Source organism: Eretmochelys imbricata, chromosome 11 (assembly GCF_965152235.1).
Source record: "Eretmochelys imbricata isolate rEreImb1 chromosome 11, rEreImb1.hap1, whole genome shotgun sequence".
Lineage (NCBI taxonomy): Eukaryota > Metazoa > Chordata > Testudines > Cheloniidae > Eretmochelys > Eretmochelys imbricata.
The window spans coordinates 61031296-61052977 of NC_135582.1; the positions used below are offsets into that span (position 1 = coordinate 61031296).

The 21682-nt window shown below is 43.0% G+C and overlaps 1 protein-coding gene across 1 annotated transcript in view; it reads right to left on the reverse strand.

Annotated features, from left to right (window-relative positions):
• Positions 1–11007: 11007 nt before the first annotated feature.
• Positions 11008–21682, reverse strand: part of RAPH1 (Ras association (RalGDS/AF-6) and pleckstrin homology domains 1) — an 80239-nt gene continuing 69564 nt past the window's right edge. Inside the window, exons 11-13 of the mRNA XM_077830207.1 lie at positions 20567–20687; positions 18187–18329; positions 11008–13033 (exon numbers count right to left, since the gene is read on the reverse strand). Coding sequence (XP_077686333.1) covers positions 11078–13033; positions 18187–18329; positions 20567–20687 — 2220 coding nt within the window. The 3' untranslated portion in view covers positions 11008–11077. The remainder of the gene's footprint in view (positions 13034–18186; positions 18330–20566; positions 20688–21682) is intronic.

The following is a 21682-nucleotide window of genomic DNA, read 5'->3' on the forward strand; positions in this document are numbered from 1 at the left end:
GTTGCATTTGCCAAAGGGGTAATCTTGTTTCATGCCTCTAGTATTTGGAACCAGCCAAAACCAAATTCTGAGGGTGGGAGATTAAGAGTCCAAATTTCCCGCTCCTGCAGCCTGTAATTACATTTTTCTGGATAGTGCTCTAATACACCGTGGAAAAAATAACGCAAGATTTTTTTTTTTAATATTCAGTAGCTGAACTCACTAGTTCCATGGTCCTAGTGCTTTATTTTGAAACTCCAAAAATAATAGTGCACCCCAGCCCCATCTTTGGGAAGATACTTGAAAGCTAAATCACAGACCATGGGCCACCTCTGCTTTCATTTGTGTTCTGTGCAACTTCCATGGCCAAAAGTGGAGTCTAAGGGTACAGTAAACATGCTGATTCTATTAGCACATTGCACTGTTACTCTTACAAGGCACATGTCACAACAGGGTGTTTGATAAAGCCTCTGGGGCAGGCTGTTAAAAGGTAGCCTTTCAACCCACCTCCTGACTCATTAATACAGGACTTTGCCGAGAGGGGGGCAGCACATTTTTTGGTTCATATTGATAACCTCTGGAGAAAAAGAGAGCTGTGTACAAATTGGTTTCAAGGTTAAGCGCTGACCTCATCTGAGATTTTTGTGAAGAACAAGTGCTTATTTTCATCTTTGCAACGTGTAAGGACACGTGGTTGCTATGAATTCTCTGGAAAAACATCACTGTCCTCTTGTTCCTGTACATTTTTTTCTTCAAAAAACAAAACACCCACTTTGGCTCAGTCTAATAAGCAATTTTTGGCTCTGTGGCTGATTTACTCAGAGCCTCCACTCTGCTATTGAGTTTGGTGAAGTAAGTTACAAAACATGCAGGACTCAGGGGAGTTGCATGCCACCAGAAAACAGTTCCTGGGTGCGTACCATTCAAACCACCTTCCACTGATTGGGGAACATTAATTTTTTTAAATTTTTTAATTGTACTTGGAACTAACTGTTGCTGTGTACTAAACCCTCTTGTAACAAGTCCTAAATAAAAACACAAAGCACACATCCAAGTGTCCTGTGAATATACTGCTTCTGTAACACTTCATGGGTTAATGACAATTGCTGGCCAGCAAATAATGGGCATAGACAGACGAGAGTCGGTCACACAGCTGCCAGCAGGCTCTCAGGTGGACATACTGCGAGAGATCAGAGCTATCTCCACTGCACCATTAACTAGACACATGCCTACAGCATGTCATCCGCTGTGTGTTAACGATTTCTAAGGTTTGACTAATAGGGTTCATTTTTTTTCCAGCCTTCCACTTCAGTGCTTCACAGAGGTGGGTAAAATCACATCAGAGGCACCACCTCCCTAATCCCATAGCCAACTCTCACTTTCCCTTTTGCACAGGGGCAGCGTTGACGTCAAGAAGTAATTCATGATCCAAATTCTTCCCTTGCCCTGGATTAAGACAGTGTTGCTAGGCACCAGTCCCCCATAGTCCTATCTTAAAGTGGGAACAGAAACAGCTGTGCTAGCAAGAGGAGCTGTGTTCCTACCCTCTCCTTTAGTTGGAGACGCATGGAAGCTGGCACAAACCCATCCCTGCCTAGCATTTGCGACTGGGGCCACAGACTAACCTAAGTCAAGCAAACCCAACAGTCTTGCTGTTCTTGGAAGCAGCATGTAAAAGCAACTGAAGGGGATGGTGGCGTGAGGTTCTGTAGCCGAAGCAGCAGGGCTAGGCCATATGTGGGATGTAAGAACTTCCCTGTTAGTGGCCACAGAGGAACAGCAACTCCACTCTGTGTTGTATGCCAGGGGAAGAGCATCTTTCTTAAACACCAGCCCTGCAGTGCCACATGGGGAAGCCACAACCCCAAAGGTACCTAATTTGCATTACAAAAACTTGTCTTTACATCACCATACACTAGGCCTCCTTGCTCAAGGCAGATAGCGTGCAACAATGTGGTGCTCTGTGCAGTTCACAGGAGACTGCCATGTAGACAAGCCCTGACACTCTCTCCGTTTGGTTCTGTTAGAGCAGGGTGCCCAACGTATGGTCCACCAGAACCTAAGACCTGGAGCCTGCTTCAACACAATATGCTAATGGCTTATTCATTAGCATTTTGTCATCATATTTACATCATTATCAAGTACGTTAATATACTCTACTGTACAGAGAAATAACCTGTCTAAATACACACAAAACAAGCTGAACTTTAAATCAATGCAGGTGACTTTAAATCTTATTAAATACTTAGAATCTGTCTGGCCCAGACCAGGTTGTGTGGCCTTCCTGTGTGACCAGCTTGGGACCACAATGCTAGAGCCAGATTCTCGCCTCACAGGCCAGGCACCGCTTGGCGCAGGGCACAGGTGCAGAAATATGCCTGAAGCAAAGGCGGCGGATTGCAGGAAACCTCAACCTCATTTGTCTCAGGCTGTGAAACCTGCAGTGCTCAATCTGAGCTTCAACGTGAGTCCAGCTGCTTTATTAATAGGGGCATTCTGTAGAAGTGCAGTATTTTTCCAATGTATTTCTAGTAAGGAATGATAAGGCTACATAACATTTCAAGGACGCAGACAAGAATGAGCCAGTTTGAGGCCTTATTTCATTTCAGACCAGACCAGAGGATTTAGTTTATACTACCAGAACCTGCTAGTCCCATGAAAGCCTGGTTGGTATGTCTACCTTCACTCCAGCAAGGCACATTATAATCTCATGAAAACATAAAATAGCAAGACAGGGAAAATAAAACAGAAAGCATTAAATTTAACTACATCTTTATTGAATTGTGCATATTCTATTGTATAATGAGCTATAGTGGGTACTTTATAATGCAGTATTTCTTTTGTCCTCTCCCATGCTTAAAAAAGTATATTTATACATATATTTATATATATTTATAACATGGCAAAGCTCCCCCCAACCTGAAATTGTCAGAGTTTCAAAGAGCCTTGTTTTTTGTTTTGAAAGGGGGGAGGGGGAGCAGTCCCATTCAAAGATAAAATGTGCAATTTGTTTTAAAGCAGTAAACATATGAATGTATTTACAGCACGTTCAGCACAAGCTTGCTGCACAGACAAATCATTGTAATATTTTCTTACATGTGCATCTCCACTATTATAAAGGACACCATCAGTGGCTGCTAACAGTTAGTGAAAGCCGTGAAACAAGCGGTGATGTTCCAGTTAATGCTTGTTCCATGGCAGTTCAACAGACAGAGTTAGTTACAACTTATGACGAAGCAGACAGGAAAACCAACCCCATTTTGTTTTCTGTTTAAATACGAACTACTCACCACTGCAGCAGAAGACTGAGGAAGCAAATTGCTTAGAGTGTTTTACTACATTACATTATTTTTCCTGAATGGTGAGATGGGGACTTAATGTGTCTAGATCAGTGGTTTTCAACTTGTGGTCCACAGACTGTAAGGGGTCTGTGAAATGTGACTATGAAAATAAAGTTTCAGATCCCAGAGAACGCATTCTGTTCTTCTGATCTATCAAAAGTACATGAATAGCTCCCCCTGCAGGTCAGCCCACAGAAGCCCACAGTTTAGCGCCCTTTCTCCCGCTGTGTCAAATGCTGTGCCTTGCACATGCAACACTGATTGAATGCTTTTCGGTCAGTTTCCAGTCTGACTTCTATGGTAGGGGTGTGTGGACCAGAGGTTGAATTTCCAAAGGGGTTCGCACCTTTGAAGTTTTTCAGTGGTCCGCAAATGAAAAAAGGTTGAAAACCACTGTTCTAGATAATTATTACACTACAAATGTGCAACAGCATCTACTCCACAGGGGCACAAGCCTGCCACCTCTTGCAAAACACCTGCCTTATCTCTTCATGCTGTACATTGGCACCTGTTGATTTCTTTAATTTAGCTGCACCCCAACTCCTACATGCTCACTCTCAAGAACGAAGAAAGCAGGTAATGGCGACATCTTTGGTAGACAGCGGTGTAATCGCAAAGAAGTGTAGCTAGGGCAGTGGTGGGTAAGAGACTCTCACAGTAGAGGAAAAGGTCAATTCTCCTGCCTTCTGAAAGTATACTCAGGACTTCAAATACCTGGCAGAAGCACTGTTGCATCCACCTGTGATGGAGCTGAAATTGTAGTCCCAAAAAGGGGTTTTACATTTTATACTAGTAGTTCCTTATCTCAGGAACACTATTTACAAGTCATTCACTAGATATTACAGTACTGCACCCCAAACCAAGGGGGGAATTTGGGTTTGGGTAATTGACAGTCTTTCCGCCCAGCCTCTGCTGCATCTCCTCTCAAGCGCCATACACAGGCCTGGTGGATGCTGTGGGTGTTTAGCACCTATTCCCTCCACCCCCAACCCCAGAATTAGGCCCTGTGTGAATCCAGACGGACCATTACTGGTTCCATTCTCTGCGGTGTTTTTTATTTAAATATACAAGGAATAAATGTATTTACAGTACTTATTTCTCTCTTCAAAGCTTAACTAAGTTTGTAATTCATGAGATGGAACATAATCAGCAGAACCCTTTGCTCTCAGCACTTGGTACCATGTAACTTGTTATTGGAATGCTTTGCTGTTTATTTGCCCCCCAAATGAAAAGACTTGAAAGGGAAATGGCAAGTCACTTTACAACAAAAATGTACATGTTATAAATAAAAGCTTTACAGACAGGAACCTTCAGGGCTGAAACATTTCAAAGGAAACATTTCCCCCGAAGTGTTTGCCACCCATCTGCTCTACAGCATCCTCCTAATTTGAGAACACCAGGAACTGAAAATGAGTAAAGAGAAGTATGAGAGACTATTTTCACTGTCCAGGCCGAGGGAAATCGCACCCTCCCCCGCAACATAAAATAAAAAGCGACGTAAAATATTTAAAATCACTTCAATGTTAATATGCTAGAGTATTAGTAACAGTAGAGGAACATTGCTTAAATTACTAACATGTACCCTTCAAAGAAGAAAAAAACAGATTATTTGGGTCTTTATCTCAGGTTATGGCTGGCTGTTGAATTAGCGTTTATAGTATCAAAACTTTGAATAATTGAGATTTCAGCAAATTCAGTTTTATGGAAAAGAAAAACCTGCATGCTGAACATTTGTGAAGTTGCAAAAAAGATTTACAGAGGGAGTTGCAACAACCCCAATGTAAATTTATAAACAAGTGTTCTTGGATTTAATTTTCAGGAGAACTAAAAGATCAACTAGAACATATCATGGTCAATTTCACGCAGAACTCCAGCTCAAATGGGAGTTTTGCTCCATCAAGGACCAACACACTTCAGCTCTATAAAACCAGTCCTGCAAGCTGATGTGCGTACTCAACTACCATGGAACATACCACTGTGATCAGCTAGTCTGACCTCCTGTATATCACAGGCCCTAAGACTTCCCTGAATTAATGCCTGTTTGAACAAGAGCCTACAAATATAAAACATTCTGTTCCGAGTCATCCCACTGCAAATCCAGAGCAACGGCATTGATTTCAGTGGAGTTACTCTGGGTGGAGTGGTTGTATCACGCAATAATCATTTAGATTCCTGTATGTTAGGGCTGCATAAAAACCAATCTAACAGGACAGCGTCAGCTTCAGCTGCATGAAAAACAATTTCCCCTTGTCACTCGCTAATGGAATAGGGCTCTTTGCAGTTTTCTGTAACAAGTGGGGAAAATCATTTTTCCTTCTAGTGCTGAACCTGCACTTTCACTTCTCTTCTCATGGAAGAAAATAGTTTCAATCCAGACTGAGGCTGACTGTTCTTGGATTTAATTTCACCTATGGGCACTGAGGTAAAAAGATGAAAATAGCTTCTTATTGTGCAACGCGAGAACATTCAAGCACTAGACACTATAGCAATTTCAAAACTACACTGGGCCGAGAATTGTTTACATTCCTTTTTCTCTGTTCTGAAATCTAGGTGACAGTCTACTTTTAGCGGTTTTTCTTCTGCGCTGCACTACAAATAGTGATCATTCTCTCTGGGCACATTATGGAGGTGCTCTCTACCTTTGCAGACCTGCACATATTCAGCGCAGTCAGTTGACAGAACTCAAATGTCCCTCTGTGGCAAAACAACAGCGTTTTACAAGCAAAGCATTACCAAGGAGACAGCGCTTGTGTTTGGATGATCAGTGCTCTCCAATTTCATGGTGAAGGGCAATGTTCTCCTACTCGCTAGAGGACATCAGCAAAACACATCAGCTATTCCTCCAATCTACATGTAAACTCATCCTGGAAAGTGTGCAATTCCACACTAAGCTATTTTAAAACACCTGCATTTCAATAACTGTTACAATCTTTATTCAGAGGTGATCAACGATATGTTAAAAGTACTTTTTGCAGTTAATTGACAGACTATGAAATTAAGCCTGGTCGATCTTTCTAAAGTAACTGAGTCCTAGCAAAATATACCACAGGACTAACTATGGCTCCTGTTGCAATTAAAACAGAGACAGAAATTTAGCTGGGTGGCCCTTGGTGCTACCAAGGAGAAGCAGCACCAGGATAACTTTCTCCCAGGTGAGCAATGGGATGGGCCAAGTCTGTGTTTTGGAGTCATCGTAATTTACCCTGAAGTAGCTCCCTGGTTTTTGGTCCTCCACTGGCTCTGTTTCAATACACACTTGGCTTTTTACTTTCTTCTGACTGAAGATGTTTGGATTGAATGAATTCTGCCTCCTTCTCCTAGGCTGTGGCACTTAGTAACTAGTGGTTGCTACTTGCTCTGACAACATTAGAAGGGATAATCAAACTTGGCTCCAATTCCTCTTATTTCTTGTTTTACAGAGCTATTCACTAGTCCTCTTCTCTTTCCCCCACTTACTTTCTGACCTCATCAATTCTCACTGTACTTATTCTGATGCCTCAGACTTGCCATTTAGCCCTAGAGTTCCACCTTGTCCCAAACATAAGAGAAATCTAGCGAGCTGTCACTGTGTTATATGTTCATGTCACTCCACCTCCTTCACTCAGTGATTTCTTCCTGCCTATTTTGTGTTTCTCAGTACTGACATACAGTAGGCGCATCAGTCAGCTAACCTAAAGCATCACTGCCTGGCTTTGCTGTATTGAAAACACCTCTGTCCTGTCTTGGCTGGCTTAGGTTTAGCAAAATTATCTGAAAAACACACCCCACCTTTTATTCTCACAACAATTCCAGTCTCTCAGGCAGCTGCAACTCCAAAAGCACCTTGCAGACCCATCAGTGTTTTCTGATCAAAATTTTTTTTAAATAAAAAGAGCTTCAGATTCTAAATCATTAACAACATACACAGGCTGACTAGAACATTCACATTTTCTTACAGGATGTCGTTTTCTCTTGTGCTTCCATACTAGGCTCTATGGTAGGGCTTATGTTTCTCCTTTAAGACTTCTGAAAATACTGTTTTACATATTCAAACACTAATTAGTTTCCACAACACCCTGGTGAGGCAGATAGGAGTTATCCCCATTTTCCAGATGGGAAAATAGGTATAGAGAACATCACAACAGGTTACGGAATGCAGCTCTGGGATCAGCTGCTCTTGCAAGAGAAAAAACATTCTGAGTGGAGGTCCTAGCAAGTGGTAAATATTTGTTTAAAAGTAATTTAAACAACACCTGTATTTTGTTGTTAATGTGGGATCAAACCATCTGTTCCATTTGTCTAAAGTATGGCTTTTCAGCTCCAAGGTGCTATGCTGACTCAATCCAAAAGGAATTATGGTCAATATTCTTTGCAGAAACTAACTTCTCGCTATGAGAGAGGGAAGAAATGGGGCAATTTTCAAATCAACATGCAGGGAGAAAATTACTTGCAAACAAGGCTTATATATTTGAACACTAGAACAGAACAGCAAATAAGCTGGAAAAGCAAGTTACCATCAGGATTCTCAAGGTTTGCAATGGCAACCAGGTTATTTAATTTTTGCCACCCTGTGGTCTAGTTTCAGTATGCTGCGATGAGAGCATTGCAGCCACTTTTTACCACTTAGCTTGTACCAACATTGGACTGGGGATAAACACTAGCAAAGACTACAGCATCTTGAAGTTGAGTTTTGCCAAGAACACAAATGCTGAGAAACAAGGGGTGGGAAACCCAGAACTCAAGGAGAAGCTTCAAAAACCCCACCCCCCCGTGACACTATTTTAAAAGAGAACTGCATCTTTTGGTTTATATAACTCATGCAGGTACAGAAATAAAATACATGGGAACTGTGGAAATTCGTTGCATTAACATTTCTTCAAAGACACAAAAGGTTGTCGGATTGCCCAAAGCTAACAAATAACAAAAAGATTAATTCCTGTTCCCTGGATGACACTCACTCTTTTTGCTGCAAATATGGAGTTCTGTTTTCTGACTTCCAGCAAACTGTTCAGTGGCCTGCATTAGTGAGCACAGATTCATGGTCCCATGGGAAACAAATATTAGACAAATGAACTTGATCATAGGAAAAGAACAATTCTCATCTGCCTTTAAAGAAATTGCATTCAAGACATTCCTCTGCCATAATTACGAACAAGTGCAGATCCCAGAGGCACCTACATCAAATGAACAAAAGGAAGAATGATCAGGCTGACACACGCCAGTGGAGTTATTAAGGGGGAGGGGAGGATGAAGATAAAAGAATTAACTGATTTAGCTCCCAGAGAACATGGGTACACACTGGCAGTGATCAGTAGGTAAACTTATCCATAAAAACTATGAGGCTAGAATTCCTACCTGTGCACCTTTAACTCCACTGGAAGGTGTGAGATCGAGGGCCAGCATACATTACAAGCAGCAGAAGGAACAACGTAGAAAATTACAGCACCCATTAATTGTCGCATAGTTCAACGATCTTGTTACTAAGACACTAATCCGCTAACTGAGCATGCTTAAAATCAACAATGCCAATGCTTTTAAGGACACTTTATAAGCACAAAAATAGAAATAAAACTTTTGTGAACAGTTTGAAAGATACAAAAAAGTGCCTTTCCACAGCAGTGCTTTAAAAATGCACACAATGGTATAGTCTTATTGCTCAAATAAACTACTCTAAAATATTACAACGATTTCCAGGAGCCGCTGGAGGTGCTGAAGTGGGTTCAGAATCATACGAAACAGGTCAGCAGCACACATTTTTTCTTTTCACAATGCACTTATATAACACTGTACAAGTACAGATGTTTTGTGACCACTTCTTTCCGAGTCAAACACTCATTTCCTCACGTGATTATGACACTTGCAAAAGGGGGGAATGCTGCAACGATGCTTCTCACATCGACAAGCCCAAATGGCAAATATTCTCTCACCAAATATTAGTTTCTACTGTATCGACACACGTGATCTATTGCAGCATTGCTTGTGATTTCTGGGCTGCTTTCTTGGTTTCGAAAAAAATGAGAGCATTTATTTTTGAAGGGGAAAAAAAGGTAAAAATCTGACCACCCCAATCTTGATCGTGTCCCTTTAGTGATCAAGGAAATTCACAAACGAGCACGTTAACGTACAGTGCTGATATTGGCATTATTTGACAACGTACACTGTGCTGCACGTGCACGAGACGCAAGGTCGCTCATTCTAACTATACCACCATATTACGATGCCCGGGTAAGACTGCACAGTCAAAAACTAGCAGATTACAAGAAAAAGGATTCTGTTATTTTGACCTTATGGTTGTAATCAGCAGCAAATAAATAACAAATCAAATAAAGTATTCTATTTCCACCTAATAAGGCCCCTGATGCTGTAACTGGATTCCTAACAGATTTTATCAGCTCCCAAATTATATATTTTTTTCAGTCATCTTCCATGACTGCCAGAAGTGCAATTTGTTAATTAATAGGCTTATGCATTCGTTGCCGTCTCAAAAGGTCAAAGAAAACGGGTTACCAGCTATTTGTGGGCTGAAATTACCACTCCCATCCCTCCCTCCCCAAATGAAAGCTTCTAGCTCACAGCTGGTGAATTACAAACAATGCTTCCTTAAGGGTTCTCAGCCATTTTTTGTAAAGATAATTCATCTCTTCAGGCACAGATAAGGTGAGCATCTATATATGGTGTGTGCATGGGGCAGAGAGTACTACTGAATACAGAAACATACCTGTATTTTCAATAAGATGTACACATGTATTGATGATGTATCACATGACACATCGTTAAGCCTTTGGTGCTGGGCAGCAGAGCCTCCCAATGTGTCAAAGTAAGGAATTGTGGCCCAGCAATGAGTGTAGGAGCTCCAGACAGCTCTCACAATGAGTTAACGTATCATTTCTCCTTATCAGTACAAATAAGCTACCAGGCTTCTTACCACGTTAGAATGCGTATTGGATTGGAATAATATAAATGTATCCCACTTACTGTACGGACAAAGAACTTGGAGCTGAGAGTGGTTTTCAACTATTTGGAGGGGAGGATCTTTATAGTATAAATATATTTCACTCCAGCCCATTTTTTTTTTATATATAAAGTTTTTTGTTGTTGCTCAAAATGTATTTATTTTCAGTAGTATTAGGACCAGAATGTTTTGGTAATGTTGTGTCTGTATTTTCACTCAATTGACAATGTACAGATACTGACAGAATGCTTCAGTGCTGTACCATTTACCCGTCACAAACTGCCAAAAGATGCTTTTCTGATTTAAAGTGCCCCCTACATCTTCATCTTCATGTAAAGGTTTGACTGGTTAGAGTCCAATTCCTAGTAATATATACGTCAGTGGACTGAAACAATAAATACAGATCTACAAAAACATTCTGGTTATCTTCTATAACTGCAACGTAATATATCACAATCTATTATATAACTACATTTATAATACATGCACAAACATATCTCACATGGACAGACACTACAAAAAATTATTTTTTTCTTAAATGCAGAAAAAAGTAAGAAAGGTTTTTGGTCCAATCCATATGAAGGATAAAAGACATTGCAAGGGAGAGGACAATGCCCTTCCACCCCCTTGAAATAATCAAACCCAAACCCTCAAACTTTTTGGACTAGGTCTGAAAGGGAATGCATACAGTTACCCTTAGTGACAGTGGCAGACCACGTCTTGATCATGTTATCGCACAAGTCACATGTTCTCTCTCTACACAAAGTACAGATTTGCTGATTGTAGAATTGACTGAAAGTCACGCAAAATATAGTTCACCTAATGATTACCAGTCCCTAGAAAGCTTGGTGTTCTGATCCCTTTTAGGGGGAGCAGGTGGTGGCCCCCTCCGCAACGTTGCATAGCCTGATATATGACTGCCTCCATAGCTGCCAGTCTTTTGCTGGTCCGCAAGCAGTTCCGGTGGGGGTGGAGGCAATGCCATGTCATCCATCGTGGCAGTCGGCTCTATTCTGGATACACGGGAAGAAGAGAGGGAGCCATGCCGAGTGATGGACTTACGCTGCAGAGTCCTGTTTAGGTCTGCCAGGAAGCCAGGCTGAACACTAAGGCTGGACTTGGGCGAGGTGGGCACTTGTGGACTGACTGGCCCCTGCGATTCCATGATTTCGGCCTGTGTAAGCCGGGTGCTGTCATTCCGCTTGGGACGTGTGGGTGGAGGGGCTTTTTTCACTGATGATTTAGACCAGGGCTGAGGCTGGGGATTAACAACAGCAACTTTTGGAGAGGTGCTACCTGAAAACACAGCTGGGATCTCTACTGGTGGTAAAGGCAGATCTATTTCTGGTGGAGGTGGCGGAAAGTCCGAATCAGATGGAGGAGAAGGAAATTCTACCATGGGATCCCTCCCAGGCACTCCTACTGCAGGTACCTTTGCTGAAATACCTCCTTGCTGAAGAACTATAGGCAGATTCACGCCAGAAAGATTTAGCTTTCCTGGCTTTGGAGGAGCTACAGGAGGAGGTGGAGATTCCTTGGAAGGAGATCCTGAAGGCTCTGGTGGATGTGCAAATTTGCTGACAAGGCTGTCCACCGAAGGTCTCTTAGATTCATGGTACTCAGCAGAGCTGCTGGATTTGATGCTGGAGTTTCGTTGAGGGGTTGGAGGTGGTTTCTTCCCTCCAGGACTTGAGGTCTTGCTGGCCTTTTTGACTGGAGATCCCGCCTTGTCCGGGGTAGGAGAAACTGCAGAGGGAGCTGGGGAAGGTGGCGGAGGAAACACTAGGCAGCTCTCAGGTGGAGGAGGAGGAAAATCAGGAGACGGAGCAGAGGTGGGCTGCCACTTGGGCTTTGCTTTCACTGCTGGGGGAGACTGTGGCGCCCCACTGACTGGGACAGGCTTCAAAGGCTGAGGCTCTGTGGCTGGAGGGGTCGGGGGAGGGGGAAACTGACTGGCGATCTGCTTCACCACAGACAGCACAGGAGACTGCGGGGATGGGGGAGGTTTAACAGAGAAACTCTGCTGTTTTGGTAAGGTGGGTGGGGGAGTAGGCCCCGGAGGAACAGGTGTTGGAGGAGGAACTTGGGAAGCTGTGAAATTTGGCTGTTTTTTTATTGCAGGAGGAGGGGGAACGGGCCCCGGTGGCGGGATGTGGGTCACGATGGGCGATGCCGCCTTTGCGCTCACCTGCGTGGGGACAGGCAGGAGGGGTTTAGGAGGGGCTGGGGGGGGAGGCGCTGCGGGCACAGGGGGAGGGAGAGGGGGTGGTGATGATGCAGCAACGGGAGTAACGTTCTGTGGAACCTGATGGATTTTGAGGGGGGGGGTTGGGGGCGTGAATGGTGGCACTGACGGGGTGCAGGGGTTTGGTTTCAGCTGTGCCATAGCTGATCCAGGGGTAGGTGGAGGAGGGGGCGGGGGAGGAGGGGGAGCCACCAACATGGGCATCTTTCCCAGTGTTGGGGGTGGCGGCGGCATTTGCTGGGTGATGGGGGGAGGTTTAAAGAGAGGCCCAGCATGCTGGGAGGCATTCTGCAGCCTCGTGATCGTGCTGTACTTGACAAACAGGGGGGCCGCTGAGCCGGTTGAAGGCGTAGACTGGCTGGGAAGCGGCGGCGGAGGCGGTGGGGGAGGGGGTGGTGGGGGTGGGGGCGGTGGCGGTGGGGGTGGTGGAAGGGGAGGCGATGGCTGAGAAGCTGTATATGGGGTAGCCACTTTAATTTGTGGGGCCATGGCAGGTGCAAGTGAAGTGAAGGGTCGGCTCACAGACTCCATTTTGGCCTAAAAGACGGCGAGTTTAAAAAAAAAAGAGAGATTAAGAGAGATTAAGAGAGGGTATAAAGGCAAGTTCTAAATGTTTGTCACTGAAAAAGTAAGATGCAGACTACAGCATGCAGGAAACATAAGCACAATGATGCAGCAGAAGGAAATTCTGAACACAGACAAGATGGAGGAACTGGAGTGTGCTCATGGAGGGGATGGGGTGGAGATGGAGTCTCACAAGGATGGAGTGCTAGGTTTACTCAACTATATGCCTGAACAATCGGAGGAGATGGACTATAGCTGAAATTTTCTGATCAGATAGCAGTTCAAGGGGCGGCAGGTGCAACACTCTTGCCATTGTGGTTGGGTGTTTAGCACATATAGAAGTGAGGCATGACCCCGCGAAGATTCCTGGGGGCAGACCTCTGTGCCCATGCAGAATCCCAGTAACGTTCATGGGATTCCAGATGGGTGTAAGGGATGTACCCAGGGAGATTCCCCTTGCAGAACTGAGCCCTTAGAGAGGAAGCCATGCAGAGTAAGAGACACTGCAGATGTCCATTCAGGTCTGTAAGACTGAATTTGGACCAGGCTCACACGAGGCTTTCAAGAGCACCTGTCTTTCCATGATCTCGAACTACATCAGGGAATGCTATCATTTTATGTTAGCTGTGGTGATGGCATTATGCTGCTAATGTTTTGATACATGGAAGCCTAAAAATATTCTGAGAAGAGTGCAGTACACTGCAGGAACAAACTCCACACGCTGGTACATCGTGGAGACATTTTCATCCAACATGCACTGAAGTTCAACAATGCAGAGAGAAAAGGGGAATTTTATGGAAAAATCCTCAAACATTCTGTATAAAATAATAAAAAAATTGATACACAAAAATTGTATTGGTAAAGAACAGCTAGACATGCAACTGAACATAACACACAGAGAGAGAGACGGAGAGAGAGAGAGCTGGGATGAAAAGAAATGGGTTGAGAGAGGAGGGAATACTGCATTCTACAATCCAGCCAATTCATTTGGGTTTATTCAGTAGCATTAGGGTTAAAGCTTTTTAAATTGTAAATCTAAATTTTTGTTAAAGATTAAAGAATATAATTATATTTACTCCTAAGGTTTGTCAACACCACATCCTCCTTATAACATGGTCCCCCTTTGAGCCAAGCGGTGAGTTTCATGATGATTATAATAGAAAGCCTTCTTTGTAACTGATGCCAAAACCAGCCTACTAGAATGGACATCCACAGTTACTAAACATTTTATTAGGACACATTTTGTCAGTGCCACTATATATGACTAGCTAACTTATATGAAAAGGTTTGCATATCAATTTGTTATAAGGGCCAATACATGGATAGTACTATATCTACTCTTCATTTGACTGAGAGCAAACTGAAATATTAACTTATAATGAAATAGATCAGACTGAAATAGAATAACTTATAATGAACACAGCGTGTGCCTCTATTTGTCAAAGTAAGCTAGTAAGGCAAGGAATTGGACAAAACCCTGGAGCAATTCAGCAAGTTCAAAAGAAAGATTAAGATCTCTGAAAAGGGTTAGTCGCCAAGATTCGAGTAATATCAGTCACTCAGGTTAATGTGCTTTCAAAATAGCCCCTGACCTTAATTCTGCCCTGTATAAGGCATGCCGGGCACGCAGACCTTAGCTGTGCTGGGCTTCACGTTTGACACCTGAGACAGTGAGGCAACAGGAGAAACACAAGGAGCATCAAACACAAAGAGGGCGACAGAAGCATAACAAGCACGCATCAGTGCATGGCAGGGTTTGCAAAGACTGGGAATTAAAGACTACATGCGAGGTTGTTCTGTGACCCAGTTTGTCTTGTCATTTAAAAACCACATTCTGAACTCTCCTTTTGGCTTTTCTTTTGTATTGCCATCCTGGCTATATTTAAAATTGGAAAGCTGCTGGTAAACTAAGTAAATAAAAAGACCAACCTAAACAACACTGTGTTTGGTGTCCTGTACTGTACTGAACTGGTTAATAAAATATTATTTGGTGGATATACAAGTCTAATTATTCAGAAATACAGAATCATTCATTTGCTCCAACTGTATTCTCGAACAGCAATCTTTTTTTTATCAGCAATTAGATTACCATATGGTTTTTGAACATGCTTTTAAAATTTTAGATACAATTAAGCATGAAGAATTTTGCCTGGCATCTAGGAGGGCGATTTTTACACAAACCAATAAACACAAGTAATATTGAGAAAAGGACAAAGAAAAATGTCTCTGAACTTTTAAAAATATGCACAATTATTTGTAACACATTACAAAAGTGTGTTCAGCGAAATTTGGTTTCTAAAGGCCTAGAAGATAATTCATTCCGTGTTTAAGATTTTTTTTCTTTTCTCTGAGGCAGTTAAAACTAGCTTATATTTGCAGTTGTTAATTCACAATGGTGAGGTGTATCTTTAGGAATATTTAGAAACTATACCAATGCTATTTATAAGGAGAGAGCAGCTCATAGTTTGTATATGCAATAGCTACACTATTGTTAAAGCATTTTTTGGTGTGCAGAATTACTCTATATGCATGGATCTGGGCTCCCAGAGCACACCGACAAAACACACAAGAACAGCTCCCCTTGCTCCATACAGTGTGTTAATGCCTTTATTAATGTTTTCTTTTCTGGGGCCCCTCCAAGACCTTTTTTGACCTGAAGGATTCTCACTATTCCCTGTCCCTTTACTATTCACAATCTCAAACTTGCATTATGATTCTCCTTCTGCTCAATGGCCAGACTCCCTCTGAGGCGCCTAAGTGTTTTGTCGACTAAAAGATAACCAAGCAATGAAAGGCCTCCTCCCAGCAGAGGACTGGTGACCTAGGAACGAGAGACCAAGCACAAGTCCCATAATGATCCGACTCTGGGCTACAACTCGACTGTCAAGCCAAGCCTCCATTTTCTGAAACTTTTCATCTTGTTTGGTTTCCTTTAAAACCAGCAAACATATTGTGTGGACACTAAGATAAACACTCAGAAGGCACTGCTGGAGTCTAGCCGGTCAATGATCTGCCTGTACCAGGAATGTCTCACTGTGATTGTAACTGCCTCCTCACAGCACCAACATTTCAGTGGCAATATATTCTTCCTCTCCCCCGCCCCCCAAATGTAACTTAATTCTTCTTCTTATCTCCTTAATTCTGGGAGCTCTGGTATTACTGAGGTCAGAGACCCAGACAGGACCAAAATTAGGTACTATAGGCTGTAGTGATTGCTGCAGTTAAGGTTATAACTCAATTCTTCAGCTGTAACCCCTTACACTTAACTTTTTCAAAAATGCACTTTTGAGATAAAACGTCACATACTTTGCATAAGTGCAAAGGTGAACTCTGGACATTTTTAGGGCAATCCATTCACCTGTGTTGGGCAAGTGTGGGAGAAATACAACTTTTCTTGTTTGAAAAAAAGTTGTTCCACTTTTTGTTGCAGACAAGTAACTCAAATTGCTGAATTATAAAACTTTAGTCTTTGTACATGGATAGCCCTTAATAAGGAACTGTCTGAAAAAAATGTGTTTTAAAATTGCTTTAATCAGATCTAGTACAAATTCTCTTAGGTTTTGAGTTGAGCAATTGCCAGCGGCACGATGGAGTTGTAAAAATACAGCATCACAAGTCCACTGTGCTCCAAGGAAATTAAATGCAAAAAACTTTAGTGCTGTAGGAAGTTTTTTCAGGTTTAAAAAAAAATAATCAGGAAATGAAAAGTTACAGTTCTCATAGCAACGTTATCTCGCCCACATTGCATATGCTGTACCAATTCAAGTTTTCAAGGGCAAATGCACTTTTGCACATGCCCAACACCTGATCAGATTATGCAGGTCAGGATGACAAATATGGACTGGTACAGGCACACAAATGATCAGCTCTTGTGAACTTTTAAAAGTTTGGTCAACAGTAGGCAGAATTTGTTACTACTAGACTAAGTACTGAATGATTAGATTTATACAAAAAATCACCCTCCCCCCATCAAAGACTCTAGATGCTCCGACAAATTATGAAAACGTAAAAGGTATGTGCAGGGTAGATGAGTTAACATTGCTTAGAGAACTATAACTTGTATGTTGCTTAACTTCTGCATATTTGAATTTGCATCAACTTATTTTCTTCATTTAGTTATATATTCCACAACCCACATCACCACTGGAGGACAAAGTGAGATCTGTATGCTTTTTCTTTAAGACGTTTCCATTTTGAAAATGTTGTCTTTTGTAAAATGAATTCAGTGTCTGTAACAGATGCAAGCACTGAAGGAAGTAGCCCTAAGCATCTCTCACATTGTCCTGCCAATGTACCTCAACTCTGACCTGACACTGTTAATTCAGATTCTGTGCCCGTTCAGCACCTGGTATCTATGCCAAGACTGCCAACAAAGTCATTCATAGTTGCAATTTTTGTGGTGTGTTCTGTTGTTCACGAGGAATTGCATTAATGGCTTATTTCACAATGGAGGTGTAAAACTTTTGGTTATTACTAACCCACAGCAGACCTGAGCCAGGCAGCCAAGAGTTGAAATCCTTTATACCCATACCAACACCATGAGGCATCCGCTCTCCTCTCACTACCCAGTTACTACTTCTGTTTCGTATTTTGTCTACAGCATATTAAAATGTACTACTTCAACTATCATGGAACCCAAATAAAAGCACCTAGGGGGAATACCGATGGAGCAGATTTCAAAACAGGCTCATGCGTCTGTCTGCTTCTAGCTCCACCTCTCAGCTGTTCACAGCCTCACAATGAAAGGACATGACTAGTTTCTTAAGTAAAGAGATCTTCCTGAAAGCATTTCATTCAACTTTTTGGCAGTTAATGTTTTTGCTTGGTCTTTTTTAACATTACTCAGTAGAATTTTTAAGCCACGTCTGTCTTACACCTAATAATTGGAAAATGACTAAAAAACCCGTCAAGCTTCTATGGGCACGTATAAAACCTCACAGGAGGCTCAAGAGGTGACTCATTACCCTGGAGAAAGCTGTATCTGAAAAAAATTATAATGCAGTATGTTGAAAAGGTGGAGTAAAAAGGGAAGAGAATCCCAGTAAAGATACAGATGAGAAGAGATGTCACTGTGTTTCGTACATTTTGTGGGGGTGTTGATTCTCATGCTAAAGTCTTCTTGTTACCTTGCTGGACTCTTCCAGCTGAGTGCCTCGTTTCCAGGCCTCAGAGAAGATAGAGCTGACAATACTTTGGGAACGGACATGGCCAGTTGGCTGGGTGTCAGAAACTCCACTGTCAGATTGATTAGAGTGATTTGATTGAGACTCTGTTTAAAAAATATGAAACACAGGAAAAAGTTCATTTTTATCAAAGTCAGTCAATGAGTTTGTAATGTGACACTTTCATGAGTGACACTTTCTAGGCACAGAGGTGACAGGTTAATTTCATGCTTGCTAAAATACATTATCTCACCAAAGGACATTATTTCCACTAAAACACTTAGCTCGTGGTCAGACATACTGGAAAATTGCTGGTCTGAAACACCCCCTCACACACACACACACACACTCCCAAAAAAAACACTGACAATCACACCTGCACCTTGTGAAGACAGCCGCATATCAGTTATGTTATGTGAAGGCTATCCTCTTCTCATGCCTTACAGAAGCTTCTGTTCATGTTGCCTAGCCCAAGGATGCCAGGAAGTCACAAGAGTTGTAACTTAGTCCTGGTGACTAGCAGATAGCTTTGCAATGCCCTGTCCATGCAAAGCATAACAGTTCTGCAAATAAATTGTTTTCAGTAGAACTATGCTTGACTATCCATTGCAGGCTCAAACCCAATTCCATACAGTTGTAAATTAGCTGTAAACAATGAGGAAGACGTGTAAATTGTTAACCAATTTTTGAACAGCTACAGTAACTCCCCACTTAACACCCTCTTGCTTAACATTGTTTCGATCTTACATCCCTGCTCCATTACAGAACATGCTCGTTTAAAGTTCTGCAACGCTCCGCTATAATGTCATTTGGTCACCTGCTTTGACAACGGATGGCAACCCCTATCAGCTCCCCTACGCCCCCCCAGTGCCTCCTGCCCACCAGCAGACCTCGCGGATCAGCGCCTTCCCCCTGCTCCCCCGCCTCCTGCCCACGGCAAGCAGCTGGTTTGCGGCATTCAGGAGGCAGGGGGAGGAGTGAGGACTCAGCGCGCAGGCTCCCCCTCCCTCCCGAATGACACAAACCAGCTGATTGCCGTGGACAGGAGGCAGGGGAGGGAGAGGGGAGCCTGTGCGCCGAGTCCTCGCTCCTTCCCATTCCCTCCTGAACGCCGCAAACCAGCTGATTGCCGTGGGCAGGAGGCAGGAGAGGGAGAGGGGAGCCTGGGCCACGAGTCCTCGATCCTCCCTCCTGAATGCTGCAAACCAGCTGATTGCCACTGGCAGGAGGCAGGGGAGGGAGGGAGGAAGAGCGAAGATGCGGCATGTGGAGTAAAGGGGGAAGAGATGGGGGGAGGAAGAGAAGAGGCGGGTTAAGGGTGGGGGCTTGAGGGAAGGGGTGGAGTGGGCAGGCCGAGGGTTGAGGCCCCCGCCCTTCCCCGGTGCTTGCACAGTAGGGGAAGCTCCCGCCATTCAGCGTGCTTCTTCTAGCCTACAGCACCTTCAGCCTCCTTGCCTGCCTCATTGTCTTCAGTGCCAGTGGGCTTGTGCCTTTGTGGGGTAAGGCGGGGCCCCCTCCCATTGCTTCATACTCAGCAATGATGTTCCCATTGGTTCGTACTCAGCAATGATGATTGTAGCATTAAATATTTCTTTAAAATTGTTTAAAAAACTTATACCTGTATTAAACTGCTTGTTTAAAATTATTTAAAACTTATATCTGTATTAAATTGCTTGTTTAAAATGTATATATTGCCTTTTGTCTGGCAAAAACTTTCTGCCCTGGAACCTAACCCCCCCATTTACATTAATTCTTATGGGGAAATTGGATTCGCTTAACATTGTTTCGCTTAAAATCACATTTTTCAGGAACAGAACTACAGCGTTAAGCAAGGAGTTACTGTATGTGTCTTAAAAATGGACTTGTCACAGGACTGGAACCAATGTTTTAAAAAGAGTGCGTGTGTGAGAGAACAGGTTTGTGGCGTTTCTGCCTTTGGGTAGAGACTATTTATCATGTATTTATTTCATATACTTTATCCCACCAAAGCAGTTTAAAAACTATACAGATCTCCACTCATCATGAAACACAAGCCTGGGATGTAATTTTTAAATTGGTGTGGACAGGTATGAGGCATTTGAAATGATGTTTCCTTTTCTCAGTTTCAGATAAATTCTGTTTTTGGCTGTGAATGAGAAAAGGACATTATATTAATATTAATCACAACTACTAAAGGATAGAATAGTATAAATTGCTTTTTGAGATTAAAAGACAGTCTAGAAGTACTGGGACTATGCGGAAATAACCAGTCACATTCACTAGTCTTTTCTGGAGTTTTCAAATGGCTTCCGAAGCAAACGGTATTTAAGAGTATTTCCATTACAGGTCAGGCTATTATAGCTACCTGGTAAACTGGAGGAGCTGGACCCTGACTTGATACTGGAGCTGGACAAGGAAGTCCAGTCATATGCTGACTCTGTCCTCTTCAGTGCTTCCTGATAGTTCACATAAAGTTGCTTCCCATACTAAACAAAGAGGAACAATAAAACGTAACAACTGTTTAGATTGTGCCTGTTTCAGCTGATTGATTAACAGTCTCTCTGCCGAGGAACCCAGGCACTTCGATTATTTTCAGTAGAGGTTTTGTTTTTCATTTAGTTTAAGAACAGTTGCATTGTCTTCTTTCACTTTTATTATTTAATTGCTTAGAGAACCAGAAACAACCTGGTTATCCTGCAGAAGAAAATGTCAAACTATTTGATAACATGAAAGTGCAATAAAATCATCTACTGAATCCGGGGTTGGGAACCTGCAGCATGTGAGCTGATTTACGGTGGCACTCTGCTGCCGGCCCGGGTTCCCGGCCTCCGGCCCCGCTCAGCCCGCTGCTGGCCTGGATGGATGGAATCCCAGACTGGCAGCAGGCTGAGCGGGGCCGATGGCTGGGACCCGGCTGGCAGGGGCTGGTGGATAGAACCCCAGACCGGCAGCGGGCAGAGAGCTCAGCCCGCTGCCGATCTGGGGTTCCAGTTGCTGCCCCACTGCCGGTCTGGGATCCCAGCCGCTGGCTGGGCCCCTCTCAGCCCGGGTCCTGGCCGCCGGCCCCGTACAGCCTGCTGCCAGTCTGGGGTTCCATCTGCCGGCCCCGGTAAATGTAAAATGTATTACTGGCACGCGAAACCTTAAATTACAGTGAATAAATGAAGACTTGGCACACCGCTTCTGAAAGGTTGCCGACCCCTGACTTAATCCATTGAGCCAAGGTGCTGGTTCTAAGTAATCATTACCTCAACTACTAAGTCTCTATTTTTGATATAGCCATCTTTCTCAAATCCATTTATAAGTTAGCCCAAAATGAGTATGCACAGCTAAAAACTAACAGTGACATCTCATGTCTAGTGGGACTTCACCGTGAGATCGGAGAGTGGAAAGAGAGAGATTAAGGTGCAGAAAAATTTGTATAAGCACCTAAAGCAGCAATTCTGGTAAAGAAACGTTTATACTGTTGATAGACTTCAAA